This window comes from Zootoca vivipara, chromosome 3 (assembly GCF_963506605.1).
Source record: "Zootoca vivipara chromosome 3, rZooViv1.1, whole genome shotgun sequence".
Lineage (NCBI taxonomy): Eukaryota > Metazoa > Chordata > Lepidosauria > Squamata > Lacertidae > Zootoca > Zootoca vivipara.
The window spans coordinates 34,838,783-34,855,806 of record NC_083278.1 but is presented as its reverse complement, the minus strand read 5'-3'; the positions used below and the strand labels follow the sequence as shown (position 1 = coordinate 34,855,806).

The following is a 17,024-nucleotide window of genomic DNA, read 5'->3' as shown; positions in this document are numbered from 1 at the left end:
CAAGCCTAAACTTTCATATGCTTGCAGCTCTTTAAGTAAATTTGCAATATTCACCCTTAAGTGCATTTGTATTAGAGCCTTGGTTTATATACATACTGGGTCACCTGGAGGCCCTGGGAGTCCTGGCTTCCCATCGCGTCCTGGAATACCCTATAGACAGATATATTAAAAGTACTGTATTTTACATTCTTGGCTTTGACAAGAGACACAAATTGCCATTGCAGCATTTGCAAAGTTAGTACTTACATCAATACCTGGTGTTCCTGGAGTACCTGGTAATCCAGGAGGTCCTCTTGAGCCCTGAGGTGGAAACAAGTTGGGTCATCAAGAAATAGCTGGACGATAAATGCATAAATAGCATTCACCTAAATTTCTCGTTTTGTATTTTACCTGGAAACCCGGTGCCCCAGGAGGCCCCTTAAGACCCTAGAAAGAGAGAGGGAGGGAGAGGGAGGGAGAGAGAGAGAATGAAAGAGAAATACAAGTCATAGGTACAGAATCACAGTGTGATTCATGAGTACATTTGATTACATTTCTCAGGCATTGTCATGTACACATGAATCACAGTTCAAAGTTGGAGGTAACTCTTTATTAGCAAAAGCACCATCTTCACAGGCTTGGCTGAGTGTCAGGCCTAATGAGCACAGCAGCCCATCCCCAGTAAGTCTTACCCCATAAAATCAGTTCCCAAGGCTGGAAGTCCCCACCTCCTGACAGCTGTCTAAGTCTCCTCATCCCTCAAGCTTTCTCCAAGCAATAGGAGACTGCGCCTGCATGAAGCCTGCTGCTGTTCTGCCCATTTCAGCCCTCTAGGGTAGCCCTCTTTTCATTCTCATGAGGTAGAAATTTCAAATGGAAATATACAGTCATGATGAACACCTCTGCGTGCTGATCCAGAGAGAGGAGGATCACCAGGGGCACGGTTTAACAATCCTTTAGATAATATCCAACCCATTTCCCCCCCCCCCCCAAAGTTAAGCAATTTGCCAAAAATGAGAGTAACCCATATATTTGGCTGGATATACTGGATGGCCATTCAGTAAAATTAATCCATAAATACCTACATACCCTGTTTCTCCGAAAATAAGATGTAGTCATAAAATAAGCCATAGCGGGATTTTTAAGCATTCAAGGAATATAAGCCATACCCCGAAAATAAGCCATAGCGATAGGCAGTTTAACCTTGTAGGTTAAACTGTACCATACTTAATAATAATAAAAATGACACCCCCTGAAAATAAGTCATAGTGTGTTTTTGAGGGGGGGGGGAATATAAGACGGTGTCTTATTTTCGGAGAAACACAGTAGTTATATTGCTACAAAGTTTTTTGTTGTGATGAGATCCACAAGACAACTGTATTTTATTTTACGAACCTGAAATCTGCACAATCCTTTAAAGAAATGCAGGTGTTGGAAGTTTCTGAACATTTTTTTAAAAGCCTACTTATATTTTAAATAAAATGCTTATGCTCGCTTCAAACCCTGAATGTGAATTTACAGTAATTTATTTCATTTTATTCCAAGAGTTATGCCCCCTGCTTCTAATTCGAGCAGAATAAAATTTTATTAAGCTGGTTTCATCAAACAGAGTATGCAATGCATCCCTGTAATTAAGAGCACAGTTCAGGACCACGGTTATTATAACATGCATCCTTCTTTATTGACAAATATGGTGACATTTGACTAGCAAGATGATACAGCATGGGAAACAGAATACTTGATGGCCTTTTGTAAAACCAAATGCTCTGGAGTTAACATTTTGACCATCTTCCCTGTTTACGAAATTAAAGGCTGGGGCAATGTTGAAACACGAGGTCCAATGTGTGGGGGAGACTGAAATGATATATCAATGATCCTCAGGAAAAATTGTCCCCTGTGAAGTGCGTAGGAAGATTAACATTCCCCAGCTATCATGTATTGGTCACAAGATTCTGCATGCCACAGTTGTATTCCTCTCATGGCTAGGAAATGTATTGCAAAAATTGAACATTTGTTTTCATTTGTGTTTTTAAATTGTCCTACCATGAAACCTTAAGGCATGTAACCAGATTTTTTTTTAAAAAAAATAAACCCCCAAAACCCAACAACCTATAAAATGGTGGCTTTTTTTTTTTACCAAAAGCATAAAAACATTGAAAGGTTTTATATGCTAAAACCAAACCACCAAATGATATGTTAATCCTGGCTACTGAAAGCCAGATAAAAACCTTCATATACCCACTGCCTTCTCACATAAAAGTTGTCCTATAGTGGCATACAATACAATACCATACCATACCATACCATACAATACAATACAATACCATACCATACCATACCATACCATACCATACCATACCATACCATACCATACCATACCATACCATACCATTTGAAATCCAAAACCAGCAATGAATTTTTTTTAAAAAAAATACATGAAAACATTAAACACCTTAAAACAATAAAACAGGGTTCAAATGCCTACTCAGCCATGAAGCTCACTGGATAACCTTGGGCCAGTCACTGCCTCTCAGTCTAACCCTAACCTACCACACAGGGTTTTTGTGAGGATAAAGCGAGGAGAGTAAAACTGTGTATACCACACTGCATTCCTTGGAGAAAAAGGTGCTATATAACTGTAAGCAAATAAGTAAACAAACAAACGGCTGAAAAATAATAATATGCCCCAAATATACCTTAATCTCTAACATCGCGAGGAGCATGAAGTAGGCCACTGCGCTTCTGGGTATAGTTACACTCTGAGGAAAGACAGGAACCATGCTACCTGCCCTGTGGTGTAGCAATGCAGAACTCCTTTCTTTCCATTCCTTTCCAATTCCATTCCCATTCCCAAAATGAAGATTAGGAAGGCATTTATATAGCTGCTTGTTTAAGATATCCCAGAAGGAACAAAACAAAACAAAACAAAACATACCCTAAGGTTTCTGCAGTGTGACCATGAAAATATTATGGGGGATGTATTCAGTGGCATCGTCCCATTTGTGTGAGGGTTTCAAGTTCCAACATGGAACTCCCACCCCCACCCCGATCACCTCTTCCCCCCCCAAATGCCAACCCTCCAAAGAAGATTGGGAGGAGGGGAGAGCACAGAGGAGAGGACAGGGAAGGGAATTTCTGTTGTACAAATGGAACCCTTGCGCAAATAATAATAATAATAATAATAATAATAATAATAATAATAATAATAATAATTTATTTATACCCCGCACATCTGGCTGGGTTTCCCCAGCCGCTCTGGGTGGCTTACAACAGAAAAATGAAATAAAAAAATCTATTAAACATTAAAAGCCTCCCTAAACAGGGCTGCCTTCAGATGTAAAAATCTGGTAGCTGTTTGTTTTCTTTGACATCTGATGGGAGGGTGTTCCACAGGGCGGGCGCCACCACCGAGAAGGCCCTCTGCCTGGTTCCCTGCAACTTGGCTTCTCGCAACGAGGGAACCGCCAGAAGGCCCTCGGTACTGGACCTCAGTGTCCGGGCAGAACGATGGGGGTGGAGACGCTCCTTCAAAATGAGATGATTTTGTTGGATACAAACCCTGCAACAACTTCATCCCTTCGGAAAATGCACAGTTTCGGTACAGTAGAAAGGAAATTGTGCATCACCAATCATATGTTAAATGGACAATCACTACCTAGGTTGTATCATCTGAGTAATAGTGACATACATAGGGCATTATTAACCCTGCATGAACATCACAAAAAGCTGGTGGAGGGGATATACTTACAGGAGTACCTTGGGTTCCATTTCCTGCTGGACCCATCTCTCCAGGAGGCCCTTGTACTCCAGGCAGCCCTCTTTCACCCTGATGAAGGAGCAAACCATTTTTTATGAACCTTTAAAAGAACTCAGTACTCGGGAAATGCAAAAACACAAATTCTAACAATTTTCCCTACCTTAGGCCCCCGTGGACCAACTGCTCCAGGAATGCCTGCTGGTCCCTGGTTTTTTAAATAAAAGAAAAGAAAATCTACTATAAACAAAAGCATGAGTGAAGGAACCATGATATGTTATATACTTTGCTGTAAAATGACTGTTTTCTGTTTTGGAGGTGATTCTCACCAGTAAAAAACACCCACACATTAGGGTCAAAAGCCTGGAAATCTGACCCAATATGTTGAGTGTGGAAAGAAGAAAAACAACAACAAATTCTGTGTGCAACTAAAGGGATACTTCTGTCAGCATTAAAGTCAACTAACCAAGAGAGGGAATGGGTGGTCATATTGCTTAGCAACCAGGCAAAGTGCCAGGATGTTTGCTGATGCTGAGGTAGCATGTTCTCTGTAGTTCTGAGGGAGTTTTCCTCTGTATGTTTGGTTGAATGCCTCTTTGCTAGGTACAGGCACTTTCTGTTTATTTCTCCTCAGATTATACACCATTTTTGTTTAGTTTCATAAACAAAATCCTGAAAACAGGATTCATCTTCTCTCTGGACTCCATCTGCATTATTTAAGTAACTTTACTAACATTTGGGATCTTTCTGCCCCACAGTCACAGTTTTGCCACTCTGCTTGTGGCGTGCTCATTCTGAATTAACATATGAGTTTATATCTGAAGTGCCCATATGTGAAAGGTCCTGCCTTGGGGCAGGAGTTGGTTTTGAGGATCTTGTGGTCCCTTCTGCCACGTAACTCTATGATACCTACTGGTTTTCCTGGAAGGCTTGATCCTGGAGGTCCTGTGTCACCTTTAGAACCTGGCGGCCCTGGGGGGCCTATGATTCCACCAGAGTCCCCCTATGTAATTTAGATGAAAACAATGGTAAAGTCACAGAAAGTAATTAGAAATGTCTCATTAATATGTTTTATCTTAGAGGTTTGAATAATGACTAGTAACATCTTCGTTTCCTGAACTGCTGTCAGGACTCATGTTACTAATACAATTATCTGCTTCAAAAATGGCACCCTCCTAGCTATATTGACAGTAGCCTAAGTAGGTGGGTCTTGCATCTTCATGATACTGACCTCTTTTGGCAGGCTGTTCAGTAACGAGAAGGCAGCAATAATTTATACTGGATGATGTTGCTTATAACAAAGCCTGGACAGCTACACTCAAAAGGTTAGTCCTAGGAGCCTTTCACCTAATTTGAGAATGATATGCTTATTCTGCATCACCAAAACATACCTTTTCTCCTTTAATCCCTGGTCTTCCAGGTACTCCATGTTCTCCCATTAAGCCCTAGTTAATTAAAAAGAAAGACCAAGGCGGTAAGTTTTTGTGTCACTTGGCCAGTTAAAAGAGGGTTACTTTTAAGCAACTAAAGCAGATGGTAGGATTCGCCAAAGTTTCTTCATACGTAGTAGCCACATTAAAATGTTGGCTAAAAATTCATTTACTGTCCATATCACACAACCTTATTTGAAGGTGTTCAAAACCAGCAAAGAACACACCCATTTAAAATCCTGTAACTCAAAGAATGAAAAGTTCTTCCTTTTTGGAGTGGGTGGGTCTAGTTCAGGCTTCCTCAAACTCGAGCCTCCAGATATTTTTGGCCTACAACTCCCATGATCCCTAGCTAGCAGGTCGGGGATTATGGGAACTGTAGTCTCAAAGCATCTGGAAGGCCAAGTTTGAGGAAGCCTGGTCTAGTTCCTCATGGTTCAGGTGTATAGTTAAAGGACTGGCAATATGCTCTCCAGTAGCAGTCAGTGGGTTGGCATTACTTACCTGGCTCCCCAATGTGAAGGTCACTGCCATTAACTAAGAGGCGTGAGGCAGTGGGGAGTTGGCATGGTTCAGAGGCATAGCCAATCAGACGCTCCCACTGTTGCACCCACATTGTACCAGCGTCCCTGTCACCTCCTCCCTCTCCCTCTTGGTTACCAGGAGCAGCATCCACATTGGAAAGCCAAGTAAGCAATGCTGCCCTATGCTGCTTGGCCCCACTGACCACTACTGATACTTGGGGGTTCCTTAAAAACCCTGTGACGTTATTTACTTGGGCTCAGTTTCCTCTGTCTGTCTTCTCTCAAAGCACAAAAAAATCCCACCGTCAGTTTTATCCACTCAAAGGATGTAATAAAAAAAAGTGTGACATTATTAAAATGCTAAAAAAAATGTTTTAAAAACCTGCCCAGTTTTGCCTAAACTCCATTGCCTTCGACATTCCAGCTGTGAGTTTCATTCTCTGTTCTTGCTCTCTTTCAGTTTCCTTAAGTGTTAGGGGAGGGGGGGGGAATGAAATAAACTAGAATCCATCTAAACAAATGGGGCGTTTTAAATAGAGCTCTACACCATTAGCTTTAAAATTCGCTATAGAGGAGACAGCTCTAGAATAATTTTTTATGAATAAAAGCATAGAATTGCAAAGCCTTGTAGCTGTATAAATTAATTTTATTCAAGGAGGAAGTGCATCTCTCTCTCTCTCTCTCTCTCTCTCTCTCTCTCTCTCTCTCTCTCTCTCTCTCTCTCTCTCATGTGCCTGAGGTATATTTCATAGCAAATAGCAAATGAGAGAGATCATTAAAAAATATATATTTATTGCAATCATGCCAAATATTACATGTGAATTCACAGGGAAAAAATGAATTCATTCCATTTAAAAAAACTTTGAAAATGAGCATTTTCTCTCTCTCTCTTTTTTAACTTTTCTTTGGGAAGTGAAACTTTCAGCACGAATGATTGACATTTACATATGAATAGAAATGTTGAAACTGCTGTTCTTTTTTTATTTACTGTGTTCTGCTCCTGTACATTTCAGTTTGCATCGACTTTACTGTTTCTAATGCAGAGCTGCTTTTACTGGGGTTTTAAAAAAATGTATTTGGGATTTATTTGTGGTGTTTATTCATCAGCTGCTCTATGCACTTTGCAAACTGAAGGGTGTCCTATACATTCAGACATAACTAAAGTAAAATAATAGGATTTCTTTATCTGTTTCAGGGAGCAGTAGCACCGTATCAAAATTTGGTTGGTAAAAGACAACTGAGAGGGGTCATTGGATCGGAATACAGTTGCTATGATTATTTAACATTCAAATTAACTGTCTATTTGGCACTCTACGGGACAAAGAAGAAACACAGGATCGGGACAGCATTCGACTATTTTAAAGTGTCAGCAGAACTTGTGCGAAAAACCCGTAAGACTGCATATATTTTTAGCATTTTGTGCAAGTCCACAACTCAGAAGGGACATGGGAGGAGCTGTGGTCTAAACCACAGAGCCTAGGGTTTGCCGATCAGAAGGTTGGCGGTTTGAATCCCCATGACGGGGTGAGTTCCCGTTGCTCTGTCCCTGCTCCTGCCAACCTGACAGTTCAAAAGCACATCAAAGTGCAAGTAGATAAATAGGTACCGCTCTGGCAGGAAGGTAAACGGCGTTTTACTTACAGTAAACCAATGTGCATTTTTGAAATATAGTCTGTCTAGAGAAACTGTCAAGGTTGGAAAGCAGAGCAACAATCCAACTAAAAGGATTGGGAAAACATCCAGTATTAGAATTATCCTCCCCTCCACCTGCGGGTGGCGCTGTGGGTTAAACCACAGAACCTAGGGCTTGCCAATCAGAAGGTCGGCAGTTCGAATCCCTGCAACGGGGTGAGCTCCCGTTGCTCAGTCCCTGCTCCTGCAACCTAGCAGTTCGAAAGCATATCAAAGTGCAAGCAGATAAATAGGTACCGCTACAACAGGAAGGTAAACGGCGTTTCCGTGCGCTGCTCTGGTTTGCCAGAAGCGGCTTAGTCATGCTGGCCACATGACCAGAAGCTGTACGCCGGCTCCCTCAGCCAATAAAGCGAGATGAGCGCCACAACTCCAGAGTCGTCCGCGACTGGACCTAATGGTCAGGGGTCCCTTTACCTTTACAACTCAGAAGAGTGTTTTTTTAAAAAAATTAATGGTATTAAATAAAGGACTAGAAATCAACAGCACTCTGGTTTTTGTTTTGTTTTGTGCTAGAAGAAGGGCAACACAGAGCTTCAACATGGTATTTTGTATACGAAATATAACCTACATACCTGTGATCCTGGACTTCCAATGGGTCCAGAAGGGCCAGGTTCCCCTGATGCACCCTAAAAAAAAATGTTTTTCAGAATGGCATGTTAAACTTCTGACTATATATCAATGAAAAATGTTCCTGCTGGCACAGGACCTTGGTGACAGGACCCGAGTCCAACCCTCCAACATTCCCCCCATCTCCAACTGAGCTACCATGGAAATCTCATTCTCTGGAGGCATGCAGAGACTCAACCAAATCCTCTTCCCTTGCTGTGAAGTCCAGCAGCAAAGGTGCAGAACCCTCTTCCCTGCCACTGCCTGAACTCTCCACACCTCCAATCCGGGGGGGGGGGGGCTCCTCCTTCTCTAACAGAACCTGCCATCTCTGCCCATCCCGGCTGGTGCCATGCAGCCCATGACAGCTGAAGCTGATGGGAGATGTAGTTCAGCAGCATCTAGAGAGCCAAAAGCCCCTGGCCCCTTGCTACCTGTACATCAGCCTCCCCCAGATGTTTTAGACAATTCCTGTTATCCCTAACCAGCCATGCTGGTTGGGACCTATGGGAGTTGTAGTTTGACAACACCTTGAAAGTACCAGTTGGGGAAGGCTCCTGAAAATGATTCATGTTGACATGTAGGTAACAGAGCAGCAGCGACATGAGACCCGTGATATTTTTATGTCAACACTTTATTATTCAGACTTCTGCAAATACACCGACTGTATGAAGCAAACCAAGAATAAATACTGGAAAGAAACCACAGTGACAGGTTTTAGCTGTACTTACTGGATCGCCCTTTTCTCCTTTCTCCGAAGGCTCTCCCTATGACAGAGTATAAGCCACCTTAATATTTACATGGACTACATTACATGAAAGGCCCAAATGTGTAACCCACAACAATCGGCACAGGAACACAAGAGCTAACCGCCAAGGCACGTATAAGCATTGTGCTGGCTTCAGGAAAAGGAATAGAGTACAGAACAAAATGTTGTAACCTAATGCATCAGGGAAAACATTCAGAGGACATATTTCTATCTATGCACAATCTACACATGCAGATTATAGGGTATACTTGGACAGAATGGCAACATTTAGTTATGCCTGGGCTGTTTGTGAGTGCAAACCATGCTTACTGCCCAGCCAACACATGCAGGCAAACAAACCATGACACCCCTAAATCCCTGAGTGGCAAATTACATACCTTTTCACCTTTTGCTCCTTTCAAGCCCATTTTTTCTTGATAACTCTTGTAATAAAAAAGAAAACAATATTGTTAAGGGAAGGGGATTAGTTCAGATGTGGGGGAAGGGGAGTTACCAAAGGGGCGAGCAGGTAGGTGAGTGAAGCCTCTAGTGATACACACAGAGACATGCAAACACCTTCTGGTCCATGGGGAGGAGGAGAAAAAATATTAAAAATATTAAATAAATTAGAAACATATGGTAGTAAAAGTGAAACAGAAACCACACACTTTCTGTCGGGGTAAAGAGGAAGGTATCCCAGCTCTTTCAGAAAGTATATACTAGTACTGAAGTTAGCCTAATAGCTCATTCAGTAGAACATCAGACTCTTAATGTCAGGGTTTTGTGTTCGAGCCTCAAACTGGGCAAAAAATTCCTGCATTGCAGGGGGTTGGATGAGATGACACTCATGGTCCCTTCCAACTCTATGATTCTGTGATTCAGAAATTGGAGAGTTTCCGTCAGTCTATAGAGGAGAGCTTTGCAGCTCTTCCAGAAAGTACAGGTGAAACTTGGAAAATTAGAGTTTCCGAGTTTCACCTGTATACACTACTTTGACCAACATCTAGGCCAAGGAAATTCTTAGGTCAGCCAATGAGAACATGCCCTTGCTTTTGGAACTTTGTCCATAGCCTGTGCAGTTAAGAAAATGCTTTCAGTTTATCTTAACAGGTATGACACCTGTTGTGTATTTTTGGAAAAAAGCTTCTTCAGATATGTGCCCAGATTAAATTAAAACCAATCTTGGGCAATCTGCTCCAAGTCCCCTATTTGAGCTGTAGGGAGACTGGATAGATCTTTCTTGTGGCAGTCCTGGAGTCCTGCTTCAGTCATTAGAGTAGAAATAGTGGAGACCGAATGAGTGGCTCTTGTTTCCTCATTCCCCACTTCTATGAAAATAGCTTTAAGTCTAGCCTCGATAGTTGGATCATTCCTCACATGAGTATTTGGATGTATAACCTCTGAACTTTGGTTCTTTGGTTCATTTTAAAATTAACAGACTAGGAATCCTTAAGCAAAATCTCTGTCTCTTAATGATACCAGAAATAAACGGTAAATTGCAAGAACTCAGGCCAGAAGAAATTGGATTTCAAATAAATCTCCACAAGGTTTTATTTGTGTGATGAGTTCAAATAGGAATCAATCCCAGTATTGAAGGCAAATAAAGAAAAATTCCAGTAAAATTCAGGACAAGGCCCTGTCTCGACTATTCTTCATCAGCTGGAATATTGAGAAATTAGAAATGAATCTTAGAATAATTCTCCTTATAACAAAAATTCGTTCAGATCTCTAAACATAAAGTTTTATCATATGTAAAAGACAGAGAATATGTTTAAATGAACATAACAGGTATATCTATGAATAACTAACCTTACATCAAAATTACATTCTGTTTTCTAAATAAAGAGTTAAATTGCTTATAATGTACAAAGATAGCTTGTCTATGCTTTTAATGATAAACTATCTTAAAATAATAATCCTTATTTCAGGAATACATGTAATTTTCTAAAGACAAAGTTATATCACTTATAATAAACAGGGGTAGCTTGGATCATTTCTCACATGAGTATTTGGATGTATACTCTCTGAACTTTGGTTCTTCGGTTCATTTTAAAATTAACAGACTAGGAATCCTTAAACAAAATTACCAGCTCTTAATGATACCAAGCATTTCCAAGCTCTTCATTGTAACCTCAACACGCAGCATTGCATATAAGTGTACTTTTCAGAACAGTATGTGCATTTTATTTGCTCATTAAAAGCACAATTGGGAGGGGAAATACATCAGAATGACAAAACAGGGAAATGGAACAAAACAACGTTTTCAGAATGTATATAAATTTTAAATATTGGAAATTTATTCTAATGGAAATGTTCCAGTTCAAGAACTCCATATAAATCACGCAAATGACTTTGCATACACAAAAGAAACTGTTAAATGTGAATCTATTCAAAGTACCAATGGGCTCTCTAATGGTAAAGATGTGAGCTTCAAACGATAAAACAGCTGGTTATAGGCAAAAATTCCTGCAGGAGAGCTAAAGGGAGGGAGTCAAGGGCTAATTCACACAGCATGCCAAGTTGATTGTGTGAATTGGCAATAACAGAGGTACACAGTTTGTTCACTGCAACCAGAGTCTACCTGCACAAGTCCATCGAGAGTATTCAAGATTGGGAAGTGGATAGGGGTGAATGCCACATAAACAATGCTATGCCTTAAGACTTGCCACCTGAAGTGGAGTGAGTTCAACCCTGCTTTCTCTGCAGGGACCAGTGGCACAATTACATTTTCCACAAGGACCTCAATTCATGCAGCTAATCCAGCCATGTCTCTGTCTGTCATGCATATGATATCAGGTGGGTGAGGTTTTGGGAAAACAGGCTTGCAAGCCAAATTCAGACCCATGCTGGGCCAAATTTGGCGCAGGACTGCAGGTTCCCTAACCTTGCCATAAACCTTTAGCATCTGCTCCTTTCTAAGAGGAATTATAAAGACACTTTTGTGGTAAGCAAATGTCAATAAAGCCCAATTTAAAGTGAAACATTAAAATCCTAATCAAAGCTTTGACTTCCATTTATTCAAATGAACGTCTGAATTCTAAGCATGCTCTGTTGAAGCAAGCTGGAAGTTTCAAAATGTGAGGGAGGGTGGAATGGGGAATAAAGAATCTGAGAAGTATGAAGTTGGTTCCTTCCTGCTAAACTAGCAAGGAAGGTAGGATTGGAAAGGTGCTTTGTAAGAAGAGAGAATGGAAAGCTGGATTCCAAACCACCTAGCAGGAATGTCAGGTCATGTTAACATTAACATCCAGAGATGGCAAGTTTTGAGCTGAGGCCTATGAATGCAGCTTTATTTTAGACTGCCTCACAAATCCGGAATGTGAGATAGCTTACTTAACTCAGGGAGCACCTACATGTACAGTTTTATGCAATACATCTCAGGATTGCACATACTAGGAGGTATGAAAATTTTGGAGGCAGTACCATAGAAGCATTTTGGGTGCATCGGCCAGGGTTGGATGAATATTATCTTTTCTGTCTGATTTTTACGATGGTGGTTGTTAGGTGAGAGAGAATGGAACAAAGCATCTGCAGATACCTAGTTATGATGTAGGTGGGAACCTTTAGAGTTCCCTTTCTGACTAGGAATATATTCAGCTTCAGAATACAGGAATACGTTCAGCAAATTCTAGTGCAGAACAGGAGCCCATTGAGTCATGCGACTATGTAAGAATGAAACCTTACCCTACTAATTACAAGTTTATTGTTGGACCTTGGAAAACTTGCTAAAATCAAAGGAACAGATCTGACAACCAATCATGTGGGCTTATAAAAATCTGAACATTGTTTGAATATTGCATGAATCCCTTTACCATATAGAGATTTAAATACATTACACATACACCTCTTTATCTTGGCTTTTGACACTTGAAATGCACCTTTTTTTAGGACCCATCCTATTTCTGTGTTTGTAAGTTGTTTTAAATTGGGACCTTAGGGGGAAGGGTGAGTAAATAATAGTAATAGTAATAGTAATAGTAATAGTAATGTGCATTATACATATAGGAATTAATTTATTCTTAGGCTCAATGATGGGAAATTTATTGGCCACATAACATAATTTCAAGAGAATGGTGATGTTTATGTCAAACATATGAAGACCAATCACTCATTTTAATGGTTCCTTAACACCCAGAAAGGACAAATTGTTCTTCTAAATACTGCTAATGTGATATACTGCTCTGAAAATTCATCACCAGGCTTGCAGGATCAGCCCTGCTGTGAGTTGAAACTTTGGTTCCAGAGAGTCTAAGTATTTAAATCTGAGGTTTGGATTGGTGAGTCATCTTCCACCATCCTAAATACTAAACTTAGTACTCCTTTACAAGCAAGTTGCTTGCTTGGAAATAAGTCATTAAATGCTTTGCCCTGGGCGGCAGAAATGAGGAGTTTGCTGATGCACTATAAGAGGATTTAAAAGATGATTAATTTCTTGAAGGCAAAACAGCTGGCCCATGTTTGGCCAGAAGATATTAACTGGGAAACATGAGATGACTTAAGAATTTGTAGAGCCTCATGGTAGTGAGAAACATGAATCTTGCAGACAGATGTATATCAAACCCTGAGGACCTCCACTGTGGTTCATGTCACCTGCCACAAAGTTAATCTTAAGTAATGTGAAATTAGATGGCTACTAAAACTGATGCCAAGTACACCAAGAAAGATTACAAGAAACAAACTATTCGGGGTGGGTGGGGTGGGGGAGATATCTCAATATCATTAGTTGTTCCATACCAGAGAATGATTTTGGAGACATATGCAGAAAGCAGCATTTCAAATTACTCAAACCCAGTGGGGTTCTAGACAGTAAAAGCTACAGCACAATGAATATGTATACTGAAGGCTGCAATCTCATGTGAACTTTCTTAGGAGTTCAGTCCCACTGATCTGAATGGACCTGCTTCTGAGTAGGCAAGCTTAGAATTTAGGGAAATGCATTTTGTAGTGGCACTGAATTTACTGGATCCAATCGTTTGAGGCTATATATAAGATGCAGGTCTGTCATCTTGTGCAGCTGATAACTCAGATCCATTTTTTTCCATGTGCACATTGGTGCAAGAGTGTCCACAGAGGAGTGCTTTAGATTTTCTGCCTCTGATTCCTCAACTAATGTTTACCATCCACACTAGAGGGCAGTCCTTGATGGGATGTGTGTACATGGTATGAACATGCCCCCTCCCTTCAATTACTAAGTTCCCAACCTCTCTTACTTTTTTCAGTTTGGGAATGTGTAAAACAAAATCCCCAGGAACTCTGCAAGAATGTTACCAACATGTTTCACAATGGGCAAAAATGAAGGGCTGTGCATTTGGAGATCTGTTGGCGGGATGGAAAAAATACACGAAAAATTAATCTGCAACAATGAAGGAGATTCTTGCAGAAGATATCCCTTGATCTGTCACTAGAAAGGTTGAGAAAGTCCATCTGTATGCTTGCTTTCCTCCCTCCCAGATTATGGCTTTCTAAACAACGCATTATGTAACCCAGACATTTAGCAAATATTTAAAATATTGGGCAAAGATGTCAAAAAGCTGCAGAGTTTCTCCCGCCCTGCCTTCAAATGTGTAAACTGAAATTCTAGTCAATTACAAATAACTCAGCCAGTCCCATATGCTCCTACTTGCTCCTTCCACATTCCCATCTCCCTTTACTCCCAGTTAATTCACCAACCGTCTTATGCTACAACACTCTCCTTTCATCAGTCTCTGTGCCCTTCCCATGCCAAATATATATAGGCTGGAGATAGATGAATTTAGAAGTTGTGCAAGCACATATATCTTCCACAATGTCCCATGTAAAATAACTGCCCATACCTGGTAAAATGGCCCTTTAAAGGAATCTTGAAGTGCTATTGCACCTGGAGGACCCTAGAAAGAGAAAACAGTTAATTGTGTCTGGTCAATATAATATTTCTGGTTCGACAAAATAGCGTACTAGGTATTATTCATTTATTTTAACTGAATTGAAAGTATCACCACACAACTGGAGATTATATATATTATATGAAAAATTGTCACAGGCCAGCATAAAAAAATATGGAATTTTGCCATTCATCCTTGTGCAGGGGTCACGCTAACAATCTTCTCTGTATCATTCAATTTTAGTATGAGTGCTGCCAAAACAAGTCCAGTATCTATCCATGAAAAAGAAAACCTGTTGAGTCTTACCCAAAGCAGATTAAATTTGGAAGACATTTGATTACTGTCTAAGGTCAACAAAAATGCAATTAACATTAATCTTAGTCTGAATCAATTTTGTCAGGCTCCATAAACATAAAATGTTCTGGCTTAACAACTTCAATGTTGCAATACTACATTAGAAAGAGAGTGGCGGCAAACTTCCAATAACTTCTATAAGACATATCAAATCCCCAAACTTTCTGCTCCTGGTAACACACAATATTTATTTAGCAGTTAAATGCCTCACACGGTCAGACCAATAGTCCATCTACCCCAATACTATTTTGACTGGCACTAGCTCTTAAAGCTGGGATTGAACCTGGGACTTTATATATGCAGAGCATGTGCTCTGCCACTAAGCTGAGGCCATTCCCCTTAATGTGATAATGCTACAACAGAACCACAGTTCAAGTGAAAGTATGTTGATGATACAGTATACTGTAATGGTGTCTGTCTCTCTCTGTGTGTGTGTGATTACTGCTGTTTTTAGTATTTTAAATGTTATTGCAAATTCTATGGTCTGACTTGGCACCTCAAACTTTTTTTGACGAAAAGACAGTGTTTTAAATAAATATACAACTTACAGTAAGCCAATGAGCATTTTTGAACTATAGTCTGTCTAGAGAAGCTGTCATAGTTGGAAAGCAGAGAAACAATCCAACTAAAAGGACTGGGAAAACATTCAGTATTAGAATTATCCTCCCCTCCACCTGCGGGTGGTGCTGTGGGTTAAACCACAGAGCCTAGAGCTTGCAGATCAGAAGGTTAGCAGTTCAAATCCCCACGACAGGGTGAGCTCCCGTTGTTCGGTCCCTGCTCCTGCCAACCTAGCAGTTTGAAAATACGTCAAAGTGCAAGTAGATAAATAGGTATCTGGCGGGAAGGTAAACGGTGTTTCCGTGTGCTGCTCTGGTTTGCCAGAAGCAGCTTAGTCATGCTGGCCACATGACCCAGAAGCTGTACACCGGCTCCCTCGGTCAGTAAAGCGAGATGAGTGCCACAACCCCAGAGTCGTCTGTGATTGGACCTAATGGTCAGGGGTACCTTTACCTTTACCACCTGCCTTATCACAGAGCAAGACGATTTCCCAGGTTAAGAGGACCGTCAAATTCACGAAAAAGAAGCGGGCGGCCAAGGGAATTGAAGCTAGTCTCAGCACAATTCCTGAATTTCAGCAGAGGACCACCCCAAGAGAGCCATCCTACTATGGAAGCTTCCGCACTTTGAAAAGATCTAACCAGGGCATGCCAAACAGGATTAATCATAGCTGCGGCCATCGAGGCTCAGAATTACAAAATGATAAATATTTATAACTATGCAAATATACAGACTTTTTAAGGACCAAAGAGAAATAAAACAAATGAGCCTTGCAAAGCAATTTTTAAGCAGCTACTATGTAAGAGACAGAAATAGGGAGGGAGAGAAAGAGAAATACAATTCAGAAATAAACCAAGGGACACTATCATATTTTGTTGTTTATATTGGTCTTATAGCCAGATAATTTTAAAATATCCTTGATATATTATAAGGCTCCTGTCAGGGGATGGAATACAATTGGTGTCACTCCACTGAAAGAAGACATCTGTCAACAGAACTGGGAGGGCGATAATTTTGGGCAATTTAATTTCCTTCTTGCAGCCTTCAAATGCACACATATCTTCTCTGTTCAAAAGGGTCTCCCAATCCTCCAGAGAAGATTCTGGAGGGAGGGAGGGGGTTGCAGGGCAGAGGAAGAATAACCAAACATTGCCTGCCTCCCCATTTCACCGACCGATGCTTTCGTTAGAGGAGCGATGTCAATCAGGATTCCACTCAGTGTTTTCAGTTCAGAGTCCTTTGTAAGCACCATATCATTAATGCCTACTCTTAAAAAGATAAGCAGGTGCATTATAAACAGAGAGATTATGATCTTCAGTGTCAAGCACTTGGTCCCTGAACCAAAGGTCATGTCCAACTCTTGGTGACCCCATGGACCATAGCACGCCAGGCACTCCTGTCTTCCACTGCCTCCCACAGTTTGGTCAGACTCATGTTGGTAGCTTCGAGAAAACTGAAGAACCATCTCGTCCTCTGTTATCCCCTTCTCCTTGTGCCCTCAATCTTTCCCAG

General features: G+C 40.8%; 1 protein-coding gene and 1 pseudogene across 1 annotated transcript in view; both read right to left on the bottom strand.

Moving 5' to 3' along the window:
• Positions 1-17,024, bottom strand: part of COL19A1 (collagen type XIX alpha 1 chain) — a 181,093-nt gene that overhangs the window by 37,305 nt on the left and 126,764 nt on the right. The window contains exons 18-28 of the mRNA XM_035109681.2: positions 14,550-14,603; positions 9,135-9,179; positions 8,720-8,755; positions 7,955-8,008; positions 5,125-5,178; positions 4,647-4,736; positions 3,897-3,941; positions 3,728-3,805; positions 391-426; positions 247-300; positions 97-150 (exon numbers count right to left, since the gene is read on the bottom strand). Coding sequence (XP_034965572.2) covers positions 97-150; positions 247-300; positions 391-426; positions 3,728-3,805; positions 3,897-3,941; positions 4,647-4,736; positions 5,125-5,178; positions 7,955-8,008; positions 8,720-8,755; positions 9,135-9,179; positions 14,550-14,603 — 600 coding nt within the window. The remainder of the gene's footprint in view (positions 1-96; positions 151-246; positions 301-390; positions 427-3,727; positions 3,806-3,896; positions 3,942-4,646; positions 4,737-5,124; positions 5,179-7,954; positions 8,009-8,719; positions 8,756-9,134; positions 9,180-14,549; positions 14,604-17,024) is intronic.
• Positions 14,764-14,860, bottom strand: LOC118083282 (U6 spliceosomal RNA; annotated as a pseudogene).